The sequence below is a fragment of the Microchirus variegatus genome, assembly GCF_963457635.1.
Source record: "Microchirus variegatus genome assembly, chromosome: 6".
Lineage (NCBI taxonomy): Eukaryota > Metazoa > Chordata > Actinopteri > Pleuronectiformes > Soleidae > Microchirus > Microchirus variegatus.
Genome location: NC_139807.1, coordinates 22052150 through 22074203, shown reverse-complemented (window position 1 = coordinate 22074203; position 22054 = coordinate 22052150). Strand labels below are relative to the sequence as shown.

At 40.9% G+C, this 22054-nt stretch overlaps 1 protein-coding gene across 1 annotated transcript in view; it reads right to left on the bottom strand.

The window, feature by feature from the left end:
* The window catches only part of prkcz (protein kinase C, zeta), a gene marked incomplete at both ends in the record, with an annotated part of 236578 nt that overhangs the window by 21772 nt on the left and 192752 nt on the right, over positions 1-22054 (bottom strand). Inside the window, 2 exons of the mRNA XM_083891163.1 lie at positions 15100-15189; positions 19695-19774. Coding sequence (XP_083747289.1) covers positions 15100-15189; positions 19695-19774 — 170 coding nt within the window. The remainder of the gene's footprint in view (positions 1-15099; positions 15190-19694; positions 19775-22054) is intronic.

The window sequence follows — 22054 nt, the reverse complement described above, 5'->3', positions numbered from 1 at the left end:
AATAAAATTTTAGGCCACACAGTTGGTGTAGTGTAGTGGTGCAGCAAGAAGGCCCGGGTTTGAGCCCCAGTAGGAACAAGGGCCTTCCTGCATGGAGTTTGCATGTTCTGCCCTTTGTTCTCTGGCTTCCTCCCACAGTCCAAAAACATGCAATGTGGGGACTAGGTAAATTGTGCACTCCAAATTGACCATAGGTGCAGTGGCGGAGCTAACCTTTTATCTCTGGGTGGCAAGGGGGGGGGGCAAGGCTATTTCAGGGGGTCCACAGACTATGACAATGAATTTGTTTCTCGAGCAATGAATTGCAATCAAAGTCTGTTAATGTTAAAATGTACATACTAAGCACACAGGAGATCAGATTTGTGTGTATAACTTGTTTATTAACAAATTACAAAATGTATTTAATATATTTACAAAATGTTTCAATAAATACATAATAAAACAAAAATGATGAAAATGCTCTCTCTCTGGTACTCACTCACTTAATGTTAACGTTGTTAACTTTATACTCGTGGCTTCTAGCAAAACGATCTTTTATCTGAACACAAAAGTGATTTTAAACAGCGACTCATTAGGACTAGTGCTGTCAAGCGATTAAAAAAAATGTGCGATTGATTAATCTAATTCTACCTTAAATTGCTGAGAAAAGCCCTCAACTTGAGGTATTTTCACTTAAATTCATAATTACATCATTGTGGCAGATCAAAAGATTGATATATAACAAAAAAGTGGCTTTTTAAAGTCATTTATTGTTTTGACAAAGCCATTTACATTCTGCTGTGTTATTGTCAAACTCTAAATAATTAGAAAATACAAATAAAAATCAGGTCCATATAATGTGGAAGTGTAGTTCTTCATTAGAAGAGGTTTTGTTCCAGTGGAAATAAATTGTTTTGATAAACAGCAAAGGTAAGACAACATTTCTGCTTGTATTTCTTCAAAGTCAGTTGTTGTTTTGCTCTTATTTTGGGGCTGGATCCGTCAATCTTGGTCGTAGAGTGATACCGCTGTCCAGCCGACGTGTTTTTTTTGTTTACATAATCACGCTGACGCTTCGGTGCCGCTTTTCAATGTGTGCGCTGTAACAGTTTTTTTCTGCTCCTGCTGTTTGATCCATCGGTGAACATAAGAATGGTTTATATGACCTTTTAGCTGAGTTTCTGACCTTTCTGTGGGTATGCAGCATGTCTGTGTTTGTTAAAGTTAAACATGGTTTTATGACGTTTGTAACGCTGGTACCGGGGGCATCAGTAAAGGAGAGATTTACGCGATTAAAGAACATAACGTGTTAAATATGACTGTACTTAATTAATCGCAATTAACACGATAATTTAACACCCCTAATTAGGACACGCCGTAAAACTTTCTTTAAAATGAGGATTTCACTGTCCATGAAGTCTATTTATCTCTTCTTCTTTATCTTCTGTCCTGTTCTACTGGCTCAACGCACTCCACCAACGATAAACGGTCCTCTCGTTCAAATCTTCCTCTTCTTCTGTGGTGATTCTTCTTCTCCTAATAATGTGGATTACAACTCTTTGTGGTACACAGCGCCAACTAGTGTACAGGAGGGACTTAGCAGTCAATAGGCGTCACTGATTTCAAAATGCAACTGGCTCCTTTCGACAAGACGTGCGGTACCGTGATATGTCAATCTGGGGGGGCACCTGGGGGGTCCAATCAGATTTCAGGGGGATCCAGTGCCCAGTGATAGTTTGGCTGACCGGTGCACATTGCGCACGTCACTAAAACCTCACAGGCAGGTTTCCACAGTTCCAGGCACATTTAACTACAATACATAATCACAACAATCACTATTTATTATAATGATCTGAATCAGCACATAGATTTATATATATATCGATTTTCCCGTCGCATCTGAAGTCTGATCAAAGGATGTTGGCACGCGTAATGGAAACTTGGCCTGACTGAATTAACACAGATGAAACCAGGGACGGACTGGGACTAAAAAGCAGCCGCCACTGCCGTTACGTTGTGATGATCCTCTTTATTTATTTACTTATTAATTTGGCGACCCTATAATCCCTCTCTCAGCCAACCACAAACAGCCTCCGCATCAGATAGGGAGTAGATATTCAGCATCATTCGGATCATATGTTTATTTGACGTTTTTTCTTCTTCTTCATTAGGTTAATGTTTAGTTAATTTGGTGATGACAAAAAGTGTTGAGGACATGCCACACATCTATTGAATAATCACTTGGCACACTTTCTTTCTAAAATATTATTTTAATGGTGAACTTGTGAAGAACCTCTGGAGGAGAACACCCTGCAAAATAATAGTAGGAATAATAATAATAATAATGATGATGATAATAATAATAATATAATTACGGGTCAAAAACTGAAAACTCAACTTAAACTTTTACATGAACAGCATAGTTATTTGTCACATATTTGTCTCATCACTAGTTCTCTCCTAAATACTGTTGTTTTCTTTTGATATCATATATTATAGATATTTCCCCTGCATGTAGCTACACCTCTTCCACATTATTTTTTACCAGTCTGGAAAATAATTTCTACGCTGTGCGTTGGTGTGTGAAGTAGCCAGACTGGACAGACTGGTTAAGATAGCAGCAAGCCCAAATTCTCTGGTCGTCCACATGTGTATATATATATATATATATATATATATATATATATATATATATATATATATATATATACATATATACATACATATATATATATATATATATATATATATATATATATATAGAAAGATAGAAAGATAGATATACTGTATATATACATAGTCAGCTCCACTGTAGTAAAAGATGGATACCTTGCTGCTACATTTCCTCCGTGAGGCGAAATGAAGACTGGACTGAAAAAAGAGTGGATAAAAACAACAGTGGAAAGGATTGAGGCAGCACAATAATTGTGTGGCCGAGTGATTCAGGCAGGAGAGTTTTTTTCTGGTTTGTTTCCATGGTTTCACTATATTTAAAAGTTACATATTATTTTGAAAAACAGTCTGATCTGGTGTTTAAATATGAATACAATTATTATAGACTCACCACTATTTTTCTTGTTCAATTTTTGTTTGCCATTGCGTGTGTGTGCGTGAGTGTGTACTTGTGTACGTGTGTATGTGTGTGTGAACATAATCTCAACAAAGCTCCTGCTGGTTTTTGCAGTAGTTTCTCTGCTTCGTTAGTCTTACTGGTTCAAAGCGCATACTGAGTTTCAAACAAACAATAAAAAGCAACTCACTGTCTTTCTATCAACTGTATCTCTTCCTTGTTGTTCCCTCACCACCAAGTTTGCCCACCTTCCCCCAAACTCTCTCTCCCTCGATTTGCTAATTTCTTTTTCAGAAAGATTTTTCAGTGCCTACCTACACTCCTCTGTCAGCATCACCCCCTCACATCCTGCCTTCATCTTCCTCCACTCCGTTTGTCTCACTCTTACTCATTGTCATTTCTTTTATCTTTTCACATGCCTCTTCTCCCTCTCTCCTCCTACTTTCCCCAGTCCGTGTGGTGGTAATGAAGAGCATTGAAGGCCAGGAACGAGTCTGGCACCTTTATACAAGTACACGCACACACCAGGAGTGCCCCTCAGGCCACAGGGGCACATGAAAGAGTAAAGTGAACGACTGGGCTACAGAGAGAACCATGGCTTCTCAGATCACAGCACCTGTCAGTGTGTGTGTGTGTGTGTGTGTGTGTGTGTGTGTGTGTGTGTGTGTGTGTGTGTGTGTGTGTGTGTGTGTGCGCGCTTGCATTTGTTACTTGTTCAGGCACAAACACATGTCAGGACCAGTAGTCCTCAAATCCTGGTTCTAATGAGGCAGAACCTAATTTCTGGTTATGTTTAGGGCTAAGATTTTAATTGCGGTTAGGTTCACACAAGGTTAGGAAACAACGTTTTATGGATAAGATGATGGGTTGACGTCAATGCAGAGTCCTTAAAAGGAGTGCTGCATGAACCTGTGTGTGTTTTCTTGTATGGGTATCTTTTTGAGGACCAAAAACCAATAACCATCTGGACTGAAGACATTTTGGGAAAGTGAGGACATTTTGGCTGGTGCTCAAGTTCTGTCAACCCTTAAAAAGCTTTTCTGAGGGTTAAGACTTGGCTTTAGGGTTAGAATTGGCTCCGCTTTGTCCCTAAAATACTCCAGAGTGCAGGCGAGGGCAATAGTATCTGGAAGAGTGGCAGTCCGCAAAGTGTTCTATTCTTGGCTGCACAGCGCAGCACAGAGTTCTACTCAAAAACAGAGCATTTTAGGGCTGTCTATACCCGCGTGTCATCAACATCGTTTCGGTGGTTACCGGGGGAAAAATAGGGCGTCTTTAGGGCGTCCTGCCTAAAAGTAGGGCGTCTAATTTCTTATTATTTCCCCCAGGACGCCCGGATGCCCTGCTGGCTAAAAGCCTGTCCTTAAGGTATTTTGACCAAAGCATGTCACAGACATGTTCATTAGGACACCAGGGAACTCTGTGAACTTGTAGAAATAGGCTATAATATGTCTCCTATAAGGTTAGGTTTGGGGTAAGGGTTAGGTATTTAGTTGTGATGATTAAGGTAAGAGGCTAGGGAATCCATAAAAGCTGCATTTACACTGCAGATCTTGATGCCCAATTCTAAAATGTTGCCTATATCAGATTTTGGACAACTGATTACATTGTCTTACAAAAGTGACTTATATCTGACATCCGCACTTACACTGGTTAATAGTGATGGGATTGGCAGTTCATTTGAGTGGACTGAATCCCTAGATTCCGTTCATTAAAATGATTCGTTCAAAAGATTTGTTCACCGAATCTTTCAGTGCTTAGCAGGAGCCCAGTGTCCTGCTACGTGACTCAGTACGTTCGTGGGTCAGTGAGTGACAGCGCTTTTTACACAAAGGTCCTATATTCCCCGATGTGGCTGTGGTCGATGAACAAACCGGGGAAACTCTCTCTCTCTCTGCTGACAGATGTTCAGCTAACAGTGACAGTTTTCCTCTCATCTCTGAACAATTTGATTATATAAATGTTGAATCCAAATGTTATATATATACTATATTCAGAGGGATTCAGAAAAAAAAAAGCATGGCGGCGAGCACGGACGCATCGGCTCAGTGCTCCTCATTTCAGTGCTTTGTTTGTAAGTTTTTATTAGTTTTGTATATATCGTGACAACTTCATTTAGCTGGGCGAACAATATCTACAACCGGCCCGAACTTCTTAGGATCGGTTAACAGAGTTTCTCCGTTTCCACGACATCCCGGCAGACATAGCGTGGAGTCCCGGCTCCCCATGGATCATCATCCCCAGGGGCAGGCGACGGAGACGGCGAAGGGAAAGGAAACAAAAGAGAGGCTGCTTAGCCGGCGCGCTAGCGAGGCTACGGAGACAGCCTGCTTCCTAGTGCTTTCCTCACCAACGCCAGATCCCTAGTCAACAAAATCGACAAACTGAGGCTACAGGTGGCGACCAACAACATCGTCAAGTACAGCTGCATTCTGCTGCTAACAGAATCCTGGCTCCACTCGTCGACTCCGCTATCGTGCTAACAGGCTACACGGTACAACACCACGACAGGAACAGTGACTCTGGGAAAAGCAGAGGTGGGGGACTGTGTTTGTATGTAAACAACTGGTGCACAAACACAGCGACTGCGGACAGTGAGTATCCAGCAGACCAGACACCCTGACGCCGTGCACATTGTCGCGGGGGACTTTAATCATGTGGATTTAAAAACAGTGCTCCCCAAACTCCACCAGCATGTGAAGTGTGCCACCAGAGGAGCCAACACACTGGAAGTCTTCACGAACATTAAGCAGGGTTACAGGGCTAAGCCACTTCCACACCTGGGCCAGTCTGACCATGTATCACTCTTCCTGATCCCTGCATACACCCCACTCAGAAAAACTGAGTTTTCTCTCCCACCACCACAAAGACAGTAAAAACCTGGCCAGAGGGAGCCTCCCACCAGCTACAGTACTGTTTCAGAAGGACCGACTGGGGTATTTTTGAACACCCAGACCTGGAAGTGTTCAGTGACAGTGTACTGAGATACATTAAACACTGCACAGACACTGTTACAGTGGAGAAACACGTCTGGGTCTATCCCAACCGGAAACCCTGGATGACCAGTCAGGTCCAAAAGCTGCTGAAGGAAAGAAAGACTGCCTTCAGGTCCGGTGACATGACCCTCTACAGCACAACCTGCGCTAACCTGAAGAGGGGCATCCGAGAGGCCAAGTTGTCTTCTTCAAGTTGAATACAAGAGGAAGATTGAGGACCATCTGCAGAGCAACAACAGCAGGCAGGTGTGGCTGGGCGTTCAGCACATCACTATCTACAGAACAAATCTGGGTCCTGTAGTTGGCGATGCATCATTGGCAGGGGAGCTCAACCACTAATTCGCGCGGTTCGAGGTGGAAATGTCAGAAAAGCACCACGGAAAGCAGCCGGACCCGATGGCATCTCAGGGCGGGCTCTGAAGGACTGCACAGATCAGCTGGCCGGGGTCCTCACCAGGATTTTTAACCAGTCTCTGTGCCAGTCCACCATCGCGTCCTGTCTCAAATCCTCCATCATAGTCCCACTCCCCAAAAAACATCGACAGCCTTAATGACTACAGGCCAGTAGCATCGACTCCAGTGGTAATGAAGTGCTTCGAGAAGCTCATCAGAAACCACGTTAAGTCTTTCATCCCTCCTTCGTTCGACACATAACAGTTTGCATACACAGCTAACAGGTCTACAGAGGACGCCGTGAACACTGCTCTCCATGCTGTCCTGTCCCACCTAGAGCATCAGGGGAGCTATGCACGGATACTCTTTATAGACTTTAGCTCTGCCTTTAACACCATCCTCCCCGACTGACAGTGTGGTGCCGCGACAACAACCTGCTCCAGAACACAACAAAGACAAAGGAGCTGGTGGTTGACTTCAGGAAAAAGAGACACAACATCCAGCCACTCCACATTAATGGGGTCTGTGTGGAGAGGGTCTCAGACTTCTGCTTCTTGGGAGTCAACATCAGTGATGACCTGACCTGGGGACTGCACATTGCAGAGCTGGCGGGGAAGGCCCAGAAGAGACTCTACTTCCTGAGGGTTCTCAGGAAAAACAACATCGCTGAGGAACTTCTGATGTCCTTCTACCGCAGCACTGTAGAGAGCATCCTGAGCTACTGCCTCTGTGCATGGTTCTCCAGCTGCACAGCAGCACAGAGGAAAGAGCTCCAGAGGGTCACACGCACTGCCCAGCGGATAGTCGGTGGCAGTCTCCTCTCACTGGAAGACCTGCACAACTCCCGCTGACTCAAGAGTGCTGACAGGATCCTCCAAGACCCCTCTCACCCCGGACATGGACTGTTTAGCGTTTGCCCTCAGGCAGACGTTTCAGATCCATAAAATCACACACAAACAGACTAAAAAAAGCTTCTATCCGTCAACCATAGTCTTACTAAATGCTGCTAAATAAAATAAAACTATGTGGAATAATTCACTACACTACAAGTGCAATATAAAAACACGGGCATTCAGCTGATGTGCAATATCCTGGTGTAACAATCAGACTGTTTCTCCCTCAATTTGACTGTTACTATTTGTTCAACAAAAAAAGCTACACCAATATATTTAAGTTGTATTATCCTTATCGTAATCTCCCATAGACACCCCCAATCACATACCCATAATAATCAAAGTATAAACACAAAATGTTTACTAATAAACGTTGTATTTTTCTGTTAAATTATATCAGCAGATTCAACAAACCTATGCAAAACCAACACTGCTTTCTTACACCATGATTGTTCCCCTCCCCCAAGTCTCACAAAATCCAGCAGAAAAAAACACCAAAAGTCCAAAGGTCAAAAAAAGTATTCCACCAAAAAGATCTTGCAAAAAAATAGTCAAAAAGTACAAACAAAAAAATGGAGAGATCTCACCAGTTAGGTTGGTTCAAACTCAGCTTTTTCCCTCAGGATTTCTCTACTAAGTGATGCCTTTTAATCTCAGGTTGACTCTGAAGTCTTTTCTCTGTGGTGTGTCCTTCTCAGGTTTTTTGTGGGGTTTTAAGACTCCAATATTTACCCTGATCTTAAACACTCCATCTCTCTCCCACACCAAACATTTCTCCCTCTCTTCAGTCCTTGCTTCCTGGTACCTGTCCGTAGCTCATCCCCTTGTCCCCCGAGGTCCCTAGGCTTAAAGTCCTAGTCACTTTCTTAGATTCACAGTAGCCTGCATTACGTACAACTTATAACATCGGCAAAACCCACAAAACAAATAAGTAACCCAAAAAACATTATTAATCTTGCAAGGATTTAACATTATATTCATTGGGCACTTTCCTATGCATATACTTGGTATATACCACAACAGCCTTCACTACAGGCTGTGACAAACCCAGTGATCCAGATGATCCTGGCATTTAAAGACTTTTTACTTTTTATTCTTTGTCATTGTGTATTGTATGTTTTGGGTAACATCTACTGCACGTCTGTCCGTCCAGGGAGTGGATCCCTCACCTGTGGTTCTCCCTAAGGTTTCTACCCTTTTTTCCCTGTTACAAGGGTTTTTTCCCTGGTAGTTTTTCCTTAACCTGGTCGAAGGTCTAAGGACAGAGGATGTTACCAACCCTGTGAAGTCCTGTGAGACAAACTATGTTTTGTAAACTGTGGACTATATAAATAAAGATTGATTGATTGATTGGTTGATATTTAGATCACACTTGAATGTGGCTGTGCCTCACTGGCAAGGTGCAATATTTCCTGACTTATTCATCCATTCACCCATTCATTTCATTTGTGCTTAGCATAGTTTGTATAGTACATGTATATGTGACCCGTCAGCACAAACGTGCTGATGTGCTTAAATCATGTGTGAATGACACAGCTTTGTGTGTGAAGTATTGACTGTGATGCTAATGATTTAGCAACGACTTGAGAGTTATTAGCACATCATCAGCTCATTCAGTAACAGACTGATCCATCCACACTACACCACAGAGACACTTCAATGTATTTCATTAGTGTCTGCGGCGGCAAGGCAGTTTGATTTGATATTAGAAATATGTGTCTATCTTTGATCCTTCTCTCTTCAGTATATAAAGTATATATTTTGTTTTCATGAAACAACAAAAACAGATGATAAATACAGTGGTATTCAAATGTTTGGGCACCCCTGTAAATGTTCATGATTTTCCTTTATAAATCATTGGTTATTTGGATAAGACATTTCAGTTAAATAAATAATAATAAATATCATGAGTGAGTGAGTGACTACACTCGCCTGCCCTGACAGACTCCTCCTTCCTCCCAAGTTTTGATATTAAAGTACAGTTTAATTGCAAAACAGCATTATAATAGTGATAAATAATGATGATGATTATACAAAATAATAATATTTAAATAAAAAGAAAAAGTATTATTATTATTAGTTTTAGTATTCGTATTATTATAGAGGCACATAGAGGATAATACTAATATGCACATATGCATTTGTTATTATTATTTTAAATCTTGCAGCTATTGGTGAGTCTCTCTTCTGTGTCTCCTCTCCTCTCATTACTTTATGTGTACCTAACATCAGAATTCGGTCAACTGCACCATGCAGTGTAGTGTCCTCACTACGAATGCTGTGTGTGCCTATGCATTCTTGCATTTGTTGCTGTGTGAGGACCAACAATTGTATAAACATATACAGTGGGGACATTTTGGGAAAGTGAGGACATTTTGGCTGGTTCTCAGATCTTTAAAGGGCTTGGGGGGGGGGGGGGGTTAAGGGTTCAGGTTTTAGGCTTAAATTAGGGTTTCATTTGGGGTTAGGCATGTCATTCTGATGGTTAAGATGGGGTAAGGTGCTAGGGAATGCATTACATCAATGAGGGTCCTCTATGAATGCTGTGCAAACAGTGTTGTGTGTGTGTGCCTTGAGGGTAGGACTGGAAGATGAGACAGTCATGATCAGAAGAAGGTGTTAATGTAAGTACAGTCACAGACGAGGAGTCATACGCCACGCTCTTGTTTAGATGCACACTTCTTTAATCTCACACTCTGAGTGGTGCTTCTCTCCTTCATTGTGGTTCACGAGCACGTCTCTATATGAACAAAGCGATTAACATCCGACAGGCCTAGTATCTGCACTTTAGGGCTGTGAAGTCAAAGTCGACTAGTCGACTAATTGGTCGACACGCTCTGGCTCGACCAAAATTGTGATTGGTCGACTAAATATTTTATTTAATTTAATTAGGAGGAAACATGCCACATGCTAATAGGGGTGTTTTACAGCACCCGTGCTTCACAGGTGACAGCCTGTTTTCAGAGAACACCCCCTTGTTTTCCACTATTTTGGTTTAGTCCAGCCCAGTGTGTTGTTCTTGCTCCGTGGCTCATGAGCGACAGACAGATTAGCGTTGCCATTAATTAGATGTGAATTTTGAGCTTTTCATTTTAGTCTACAGTCAGTCCTCCTTTCACATCCATGTCAAATACATCAGCAGTGTGGCAGCATTTTTCAAAAGTAGATGACAGTAAAAAAGTGAAATGCAAACTTTGCAAGCAACAGTTTGCTTTTCACAGCTCTACTTACTTAGCTCTACATGACATATCATTTAAAAACGGTAAGCTAAGGTTGCTCCATCCGTTTTGAGTATGAACATCAGAATTATTAGCATATTTCAATGTTGGGGCTTGTACGTTACAAAATTGCCTGAAACACCTGCAGTGACTGAAATAAGTCACTAACACTTTAGATCACAACAAGGTATTATAATAGCATGATTATATTAGGAAATTGTATGGGTAATTTTGGGGGACATATAAGTGACACTGGATTGGTTAGTGAGGATCCTCTTAAACAATGTTTTAAACTAAAAAGCATTTACAGTTTGCATTGTAAAGAAGCAGATTTATCTTTGCTTTGTAAACTGTTTTACAGTTTTCAAGTTATATATTTGTGTTCTGTTGTATACACAGAATTAAAAGTCATCTTATGGATATTTCTTCTTTCTTTGTCTTTATTTGCATTTGTATTGCGGTAATCCAAAAGTAAACAATGTTGATAAAGAGTAGCAGTGCAATCACCGTTCCAGAGGGGGGAGCTGCGCTTCTGAGAGCTGGTATGCTGATTACGTCACTTCCAGGTATTGGCCAATCACAAGACAGTTGGGAAAGCTTTCGCTGGCTGGCCAATCACAACACAGTCTGTCTTCTGGGGGTGAGAGTTCAGTCTGAAACAGCTCGGCTGACGAGAGCTTCAGTGAGGAGAGATTTCCAATCGGCTCATTTACCGCAACTTGGAGGTTTTTGACCATAAAATAAGTTAATGTATTTAAGTAGACCTCCATAACTAACATATATGTGCATTAGGACCACTCTATGGGAGCTTTAATAATAAGCTAAAGTTCTCTGGTTGGTGACAAGAGACTCTGACCAATCACTTAACAGTTTAGAGTTTTAGTTGTCTCGTTGGTTGTTTTACGAACCAGATATTCCACTATTCCAGCAACAACTCATTCAGCTGCAATAGAACCTAAGAAAAGGGCAAACGAGTCTAAAAGAGAGCTAAACAAAATGCAGTAAAAAAAAACACATGTCAATATGGATGGAGGCGTTCAGGGCTGAATAGTTTGCCTCAAGTCATCTGTCCCATAATGAAGTGTGTGCTCATCTGGTGAAAGGAGCTCAAGACAGAGAGCCTTCATCTCACAATGTCAACAATTGACTATTTTCTCCAGCAATTACACAAACAAGCTCACATAAAGTGCTCAAAATTCCACAAAAGACAAACAAAGTGGCTTTGCTGAGGCACAAGCTGCTCCAGCCAAAATAAACCTGACACGGTTAGATAACACAGCAGAAAAAAGACGCAGAGATGAGACCCTACAGCCACACAGTACGCAGAGGACACAGCTGTAACATGACCATGAGCGATTACTCTGTCAAACATCAGTCATAGGACATGACCAGGCAAACTTCCTACTCACAAATTTAATTCAAAGGTGAGAGACACAGATGCAGTAAAGAGGATGGACCTGGAGTTCCCTGTGTGATCACAGAGTGAATGAGAATCCCTTGATTGAAGTTCAGTGCTACCTGTTTGCAAATAATCACTTTCTTCTCAGTGTTCATCAGCTTGACAGTTCTCTGGCAGTGAAGCACTGTGCATTTGGAGAGGGAATAAAAGGAGGACAGCAGGTAAAATGATATTCAAAAGTGTTATCTCTTCAGAGACGAAAACTCTGCGTTCCCCCTGGAACTGTCTGATGAATATTAATAAGTGGTAACAACAGTAGCGGCATTGCCAGCACTGTCAGGTTTGGAGACAGGTTTGTAGTTTGAGGGCAGAGAGCGTCGCTCTTCTACGTCTCACTGCTTTGTCAAATTGTATTCCCCTGAGCACTACATGCAAGCTTTGTCACTGGGCTCAGGATTTCTCTTTGCTTTGATATATTTCCCCCAATTTGCCTTTGGTGTGCACTTCACAGGCACCACTGCAGCTCTCATTAACATCTCACTGACAATTGTTTTCCCTCCTCTTTTATACACACTACCTGCCACCCAGCCTAATTGTCCCAAGAGAGACACAGCGACAACAAGGAGAGAAAAGTGCCCTTAATTCATGATAGTGTAACATATCAATGGTGCTCTTATAAAGTAACTGTAAACTTGAAACACGTACAATTTTCACAGTTTAGCTATTTTAATCCCAATTTTCATAAACAGACAGCATAGCTGTTAATCGTGCCTGCACACTAAGAAATCAAAGTACGAGAATGCTGTCGCTATCAGGGTACAAGCACTGTACCTTTCTCAGTGTGTACCAATCAGTACATTTTTGTACCAGGACATAAAGGTACATTTTTGTCACTTGGGGTGCAGAAATGTTTCTTTAAAGGTACAGTGACATAAAGCACATTAAATCACATTCAAGAACAAAACACTGCTATACAGTGTTGTGGAGCTGATGGGTTTCATCAGCATCATGTAGACTCATTTATCTAATTTTTGAATATTTTTAAAGTTACACGCTACAGATTTAAAGCTCGTGTCATAAAGTGTAGCAAGTCCACACTGTGACAAAAGTCAACTTATGACATAAGGGGTGAGAATCACAGGGTACCTCAGGAGACTTGATACATGATCCACGATACAACGACTCTGTGTGTGTTCAAATATACAGCGATACATCGCAATAGCTGTCTAACTGAAGAAAGCAAGACATCAATGTGAAAAGTTAAAAAAGTGCAAGTTTCTCTATTCATTCACAACAATGTGAACAAAGAACATGAAAAGTGCAAAATATGTATTGAACATGGATGGAGCATCTCTTAATGTAGCTTTCTCCACCATTATCCCACTGTAAACTCCCTTTTCTTCCATCTAAGTTTCTCTCATTCATTTGAACAGCACCACCTCGAGGAGACATGAAGTAGTGCCGCCCTGGCGTATTTGCCCTGGCATATTTGCCCTGGCATATTTGCCCTGTCATATTTGCCCTGGCATATTTGCCCTGTCATATTGATTATCGTATTGCACAAGGAAGGTCGACGATATATCACCAAATCAATGCCCCGAGAAAACAGAAAGTTGATGTCTGTTGTAGAACCAGCTTTTCCACACTTCATACCACCACAGTCCAGTAATTAATGGAAACAAAGAAACTGGAACAGCACAAAAACATGAGGGAGATTTAAGTTGTGTTGCTGTTGATCAAAAAATGCAGAAGTGCATTTGTGACACAGTGTATTAAAATCATGAAATGGTGGATTTAAAGTAAGAATTGTGTTGAATTGCATTGGATAAACAGATAATGCACTAACTCGGTGTAAGTTTGCTACAGTAAAGATCCTTAATATTAGATGACTTGTATTGATTCTTTCATGTCGCGCTCCACTCATTGGGGGCGTCAGACCTACACCATCAATCATGCAAACGCAACCACAACCTCCACGTCCACGTCCACTGCCAGCGCTTTCAGCTGCTGCGAACGTGTGTGATTGAAAATTCACTTTTATTTGCCTTGTTGCTGCACAGAGGGGGCACTTTCTCTGCACGCAGCACACAACGACTACAAGCATATCATCTATTTTTTAAAGCATGCACGCATGCGGTGCTCCTCCTCACTGATGCGCCTGTTCAGACTGTGAAGAAGAGGGGGTGTGTTCACTGTGTTGCTGAAGCTCTTCAAGTAGAAAGCAGACACACACTATCAAGTTTGACAAAAGCAACTCTGAATGTGGACTGACAGCTGTGCAGTGTTCTCATAGCTGATTGGCATTACACGTGGGTGTGTGCGGTGTTGATTCTGTGTCTGTTGTCTGTTGTCGTTGCATTACGTTCTAAATTAACTGACAGGTTGTAAAGCCAAACCGCAGATCAGCTGTCAGCCGCAGTCGACTTGTGCCCGGGTCTCACTGCTGATGAACTGCTGTTCAATAACTTCTTCTCAAAGTACAGTATAACTGCTCGTTTATGCTGCCTTTACTCTGTGATGGCGGAGTGTTGACAGTCGTGTGGGCGGTTTTGTTAGAGTCTTTTATTTTGGAGCAAAAGGTTGTTGTCATATCGGTGCCTATACGACTGTGTCATCTGTTAAAATGTCTGTTTATGACATCTGAATGTCTTCCTCGCTGTTTTGATCCAGGGATGTGTACAGAATAGTTTTGTCTACATCCCCATGCTACTCCTTTACATTTTATGTTTGCTCTCTGCTCGGGACATGCCTGTCCTCCACACTACCTCAGCGCTTTAGAACCCCATAACACAGACTCTTTACAAAACCGCTGGCTCTGTTTTCGTTTGTCTCTCTGGGGCTGCGTTTTTTTCTGGACAGGGCAAAAACAGAAACCCTTGGGAAACTATGATGCAGTTGCCCACATTCACTTCCTGATTGGTTCTTATCAGCTGCTACTCAAAGCTCTGTTAAAACCCTTTGAGTTCAAGCTCAGTGTCAGACTCATAACAGAAACACTTGCTCTTAATTTTCACCATTGTTGTTTCTGTGTTTTATGTGCATGCCATATTCCTGTTATGTGAAAACGCTGATTTTGAATAAAAAGTAGTCCTATGTAGCATTTGTTTTAATAAAGTGAAACACACACCTGAGAATTTGTTTCAAATCTTACCTGCTCCCAGTCTATACTGCGGAAAAACGTGTGCGCCTTGATATCCACGAAGCCCGTCTGGACCTGGCAACCCAGCCGCTCCTTAGGATCCTATTGCGACCAAAGACAGCTGATCAGAAACGTCAACAGAAGCAAGTGTGTGTCCTAGCAATGCAACATTATAATTGTTACTTCACCCCATGGAGTGGGATTGAAGTATTGCTTTTGGTGGCTCTGTGTGTCTCTCTGTCTGTCTGTGCTTCCGCACTTGCACTCGCCAACATGACCAACAGAGGCTTGTTGCCTGAATGGGGTGAAGTCTATCATCTCTAACTGCCTTGTTCAGTATGACTCAGTGTCAGTCTGATTCTACTTTATGGAGACAGTAATAAAGTACAGGGGGTGACTTTGTAAAAAAAAACAAAAGAAAAACTGCGTCTCTCTTAATATATTTCAGATTTTATACGACTCCCGAGAGAATGAAGCAACAATGGCCATGTGGACAATTAGTCAATGTTGACTCCAGATGTTTCATCCAGTGCTGAGAGAAGATGACATACTGTACATGAGCAGATATGCTCTCGTGTCTCTAAGAAACACTAATACGTTGCAAACTGGTAGCATAAACATTACTTTTCAAATGTACACACATGTACTAGACACGTGTACTGCACATTATGTGACCTTGGTACATGTTTTAAAGGGCTGCACCACAATTTATGGAATTCACTTGAACCTTCAATTTTGATTTCATTTTTATGTTGTTTTGTTTTTGGTTTCACACTGACCTGTATTCACTTCAGATTCATAACTTACATGAATGTAACATGAAGTTGGATATAACTGTGTAGATTTCTTTTGTCGGGCTGTCCACTGGTTCCTGCTAAACACAGAATTGTCCATAAACAGACCCAAACTTTGGGTTTGTTTTAAATCTCAGTCTCTAAGTCCAAGTCAAGATTTGTTTTAAAATAGAAAGACTTGACTTATATCCTGTCTCTCTTGACACTTTTGCTTGACATAAGTTTTATTTTATTGGCAACAAGGTTTCAGTCATCTCCATGGTAACCATACACTTATCTTCCAGCTGGATCTTTCAGTACTGTATCACCCTGATCAGTATACTGTATATCCATCTGTCTGCTTGTTTATTTACAGCTTTGCCAAGGATGTTGTGTTTTTCACCAGGTTTGTCTGTTTGTTAGTGTGTAAAATGACACAATTGGATAAAATTATCGGAATGAAAGTTCCAGGAATAATTTAGATTTGGACGATTTTGGTCGAGGCTCGGGAACATTTTAAAACTTTACTTCTAAATGGGAGCACACAAAATAGAGATGGTCAGAGCATCTGTTGAACCAAATACAAAAGTTTTGGTCTGACAGGTGTCGATGAAACCTCTAAATGAGACGGTGAGGAACAATATGACAGTAGCTGCAACACAGGGACATTAAACACACCTTTTTAATTTCTGTCGCTTGACACATTAAAATGTATTGTGCAAGTATAACTTTAAAATAACAGGTCACAGCAATCTTTGACAGCAAAACATCAGTTCTTCCTTGACTCATATTGAATGTCATTTCCCGAGACAGGTGGTCAGTTTTTAACCAACCTCACTCACACAGGAAACTTTGGTAACCCTTTCTTTTACAGTCCTAGGTATTTACCTGGTAAATTCATGATAAAACAAAAGTGTTCAAACAAAAGTAAGTACAATTAAACTATGGCCGAAATACTCAAGTGCACCTGACTGCAGTACGCAGATCGGGGAGTGGCTCAACGTGGGTGGAGCTAAACGTTTGACTCCGCCCGCTAAACGTTTGATTCAGCGCTAGTGACATCTGGTGGCGGAGATCAGGCAGCACATACTCAAACGTCAATGCAGTATAATTATATATATTATATATAATATATAATATTATATAATATTTATATATAGCGAGAGATGATAATGTAATTATATAATTCCATGTTGTTTTGTAAATCCCTTTTTAAACTAGAAGCATTTATTGATGGATTTAAACATAACAAACAAAGATATTTAAAGTAGAATTTCTCCATATTGGTACAGTAAAAATGCTTGATATTGAGTGTGTGTGTAGTCTTAGACAGAGATACCATCCATAGCCAGGAATTATTGTGCAAAATATTTTTACAGTCGCTCAAATATGGCCGATTATGCCACTTGGAAAATATGGACTTTTATTTTGAAATTCCTCCACACAGTAGTAGAGTAAAGATACTTTGATCTTCTTTATTCATCATGGGCGGATGAAACACTGGAATGGACGAACAACGAACGGCAACTTCCCTCTTAGCAGAAACGCGCGCAATATTTTGAACTCAAACATATGTTCTCCCTCGTGGGCGGAGTCAAACGTTTAGCTCCACCCACGTTGTGCCACTCCTCGATCTGCGTACTGCAGTCAGGGCTTACTCGAAATACTGGGCATTTACCTGGTAACTATATAGTAAATTACACTGTGCTTTTGGGTAATTACTGCTGGTAATTACAAGGTAAGTACAATGAAACTATGGCCAAAATGGTGGGTATTTATTTTCAATAATGTTCATGGTTACTTTGGTACATCTTGTTACTTTCCACTGTGCCTTTGTTAAATCTTGGTATTAAACATTCCTTTTTGTGTGGTACAGTTGTATCTTACTAACTGGGTAGTTTGACATGTTTTACTTAGTAATGATGTGGAACATTTAAGGTTCAAGTTTGTGTTCTTTTCATGGAAAAGTGCATAATCTATCACAAAGGATTTAGTAAGAACATAGTAATAGCATGGAAACAAGCAAGGCTTCCTTGGTCCATTACCATGTATTACATAGTAATATATCAGAACTTACATGGTAAAGGTTTGTGTTTATTTTCCAGTGAGGTGAGTTATCTATTACAAACTATGTATGTAAGAACATGGTAATTACATGGAAACAAACAAGGCTTTCTTTTAGAGCAGAGTTTTAGTTTAGATATTTACCTCTTCATATACTATACATATAACAGGGAAATACTTATACTTACCTGCTTATTACCTGTGGTAATTTTTCAATAACACAATATCATTTACCAGATGAATACCTAGTTTTTCCGCTGTAGATTCTCTGTATTTACCTACGTATCACCTGTAGTTATTACCAATAACGCTTTATAATGTACTGGGTAAATACCCATAATTTTGGCCATTGTACTTACCTTCCTATTACCAGCAGTAATTACCCAATAACACACTATAATTTACTATATAGTTACCAGGTAATTTCCCAGTATTTTGGCCATAGTTTCCTTGTATTTACTTTCTTATTACCATTGGCAATTACCTAGTAACAATTTTGTGTTACCATGAATTTACCAGGTAAATACTTGGTAATTAGGGGACTGTAAAAGAAAAGGTTACCGAAACTTTAATTAGGGATTATATTCAATGGCTCATTAATCTGCATTTGGTGACCTATTATTCGAGACAAGACAAAATAAACTTCAGTGGGCTCAGTGATGTGTTTGTAATAGCATTTGGAAACAATGAGCATAATGAGAGCTTCATTCACAAAGTGCAATGCAGTTTATTACTTCTGATTCGGAGCTGAAACGCTTGACTGGACGCAGATTATATTCATCTGAAAACTTAGTGACATGAATGCGGCTTTAAGTCGTCCAGGGTCAAGTGTGATTCCACAGTGGTCGTGTGCAGATGTGAAGGGTTAAGAAACAGGGAGGGTATGTGAAACTGAGGGACCAGCAGCTGTATGAGACATGTAAAACTTAAGTCAACAGTTTAAAAGTAAAATGCAAATGAACAGGGTGTGCGCACACAGTTTTTCTGATACACCTCTGCTACGAAAAGCCATTAAACAGCCTCTTAAATAGCTGAACAAATATTATAACAATGTGTACACACTATATACACATATGTCGGGCCTTCCAATTTCCACACAAGCCAATGTTTAAGCCAATGTTTAACATTTTAAGAGAGGATAAAGTCAAATTTTCCTCAGCCACAGTCTAAATTACTCTTCAGGGCAGAAACTCATGATCATGTTGTTGCTTGTTTTCTCAATATTTGTTGTTGAATTCATTAAACACCTAATGGTGAAAAAAATTTGGTCTGTATTTCCCCAACACCCTGAAATGTTTGTGGACAAACCAAAACATTTCAGGGTGTTGGGGAAATATGTTCTTCACACACAAGTGATGATTCTCCCTCAGCCAGTCAATGGACTGCAGTGTCTGTTAGGTCCACCCCTTTAGGAGTCGTACCACTGGGCTTGGTATCGCCAACATCAGGGTGTCAATGGAAATGCAAATAATTTGGTGACCCTGAACTGTACCAGCCCCTGGAAACAGTTCAACATGCCAATCCAAAGTTCTGACTGTGGTACTGATAATATCTATATAATCTGCTTAATCTGTTAAAATGTCTGTGTGATTTAAGTTTCAAGCTTTTGTAACACAGGAGTAAGCACATAAGCACACACTCAGGCAATCAGACTGTTCATAAAACATTTTTTTTGCCAGTGATCCTACACACACACACACACACACACACACACACACAGAGAGAGAGAGAGAGAGAAAGAGAGGCTGATTGGGAGTGGACTGCTCTCACCTTGTTAAGAAAGCCCTTGAGCACACCGGCAGCTTTCACTGACAGGGACCTTGGGATGCGAATGGGCTTCTCGAGAATAACTGTTGGCAAAAAAGAAGAAGGACAGCAACAAAAGAGGGCGTGGGAGAGAAAGAGGGGGAGAGAAAATGAAAAGGACAATTGTGAGCAGGGAGGGGGGATGATTCACGGTCCAACCGGCCTGTGGGTGACCGTGTCTGCTGTGTGGGTGTTAAAGGAAGGGAGAGGACCGAGGGACCTATTCTGTTCTTTCACTCACTTTATCCACACAGCCTTGAGACTTCCACTGCTCAACAATGTCATACAGATGAGAACAAAAACACTCTGAAAAATGTTTTCCCTCAAAACCAAAAATCCAAGGATGCAAGCGCAGCTTAACACATTAGTGTCCCACGCTGATGTGAACATAGCTTCTTTTTCTTAACTGTACTTTGTGGTGTGGGTGACAACTGTGTGTTCTTACACATTCTTACACATCTGCTCACACCCCGACCAAAAACACTTCACAGTTAGAGTGGCTTCTGTGTAGAAATGTATTCAAACATTATGTATAACATGTTCATTATAAACACTAGTAGGTGTGGGGAGAAACATTGATTTAGACATGGACGATTCTGAATCGATTCACAAATGTCCAAATTCAGATTTTTATATGTTTTAGGTGTAAATGTTAAATAACATAAAATAGTTGGTACAAAAGGCAGAACAGGAAATTGCATCAAGAAGAAGACAATAGCAATCATAATCGAATCATGAGGCACGTAAAGATTCCCACCCCAAAACACAAATGATTTCTGTTCGATTTAACTTGGGTGAGAAGTTTAAGATTTCCAGTTCAGCTGTAAATAAAATGTTACACACTATATATTTTAGGTGTGTAAAGATACATTGATCTGGATCAATACATACTGTACACTCAGTAACAAACATATCATGTATACACTCCTGATCAAAATTGTGAAAATTGAAAGTTGAAAAATTGCAAGAATTTACATTTTGCACTGTTGGATCTTAAGAAGGTTCTAAGTAGTGCTTCAAAATGCAAAAAAAAGAAATGGGAGTGAGGCAAATAAAAATTGAGCAAGCAATTTATTGCAAACAACCATTAAACTGAAATAGGCTGTTAATCAGCTGATCACAAGTTTAAGACCACATCTAAAAAAAAACCTAACATAGAAATAACAATTTCAAAAAAGGACTCACTAATGAGTAGCTGCGCCATTCTTATTAATCACCTCAAAAAATTGTTTCAGCATGCTTGATTCTAGTGTTTCCAGGAGGCTAGTGGGAATGTTGCTCCAAGTGGTGAAGATGGCTTCACGGAGGGCATCCACTGTCTCGAACTGGTGTCCATTTTTGTAAACTTCCCTTGCCATCCAACCCCAAATGTTCTCAATTGGATTTAGATCAGGGGAACACGCAGAATGGTTCAAAAGAGTGATGTTATTTCTCTGGAAGAAGTCCTTTGTCAGCGGGGCATTGTGAACTGCAGCGTTATCCTATTAAAAAACCCAGTCATTACCACACAGACGATGGCCTTCAGTCATGAGGGATGCCACCTTCAACATCTCCACACTTTTCATGAACTAGTTCAAAGTTCAGTTCACACATGTTCAAAATGAACTACATAGCTGCCAACTCTCACGCATTGGCCGTGAGACTCACGCATTAGATTGACTTCTCACACTCTCACGGCACACCTCCGATTTCTCCCGCTGAAGTACACATCACGATTAAAAACGGTTCTGAATTAGAGTTTAGATTCTCTGCCCTTGATCAAGCATTTGTGTTTTTTCTCCCTGATCGTGTTCGTGTGGTATGTTATAGCACGTCGTATTGTGTGAAGGTGTAAAAACCTGCGAACATGAACGCATCGTTTAAAAACCAGGAAGTGTATCGTCATTAGCAACATACGCGGATCTCAGCGGCTCTGTTATTGTTATCAATTATACTGTGGCAGCAGGTCAACACGCTCCCGCTGTACGTACGTGTACGTGTACATTTACGGCTCACGTATTACAAAAAATGTCGGGTTTAAATGGGGCTCGGGCTCAGTTAATGTGTCGGGCTCGGACACAACGTGCACAGGCTCGGGTCGGGTCGGGCTTGATTTTTTGGGCCCGATCTAAGATCTATTCTGAATAGCATATGCATATGGTACGAATATCATCCATCCTCTGAAAGGTTTGAAACCGCTCGCACCCAGAAATACCTAGACAGTTCGGTTATGATACTGAGCGGCAAGAGAGGTGTCGGTGTAGGAATTCAGCCAAACACATGTGCTGAACGGATCGATTTTCTTGTACAAGACGGTTAATGACTGGCTACAGTGAGCAATGGCG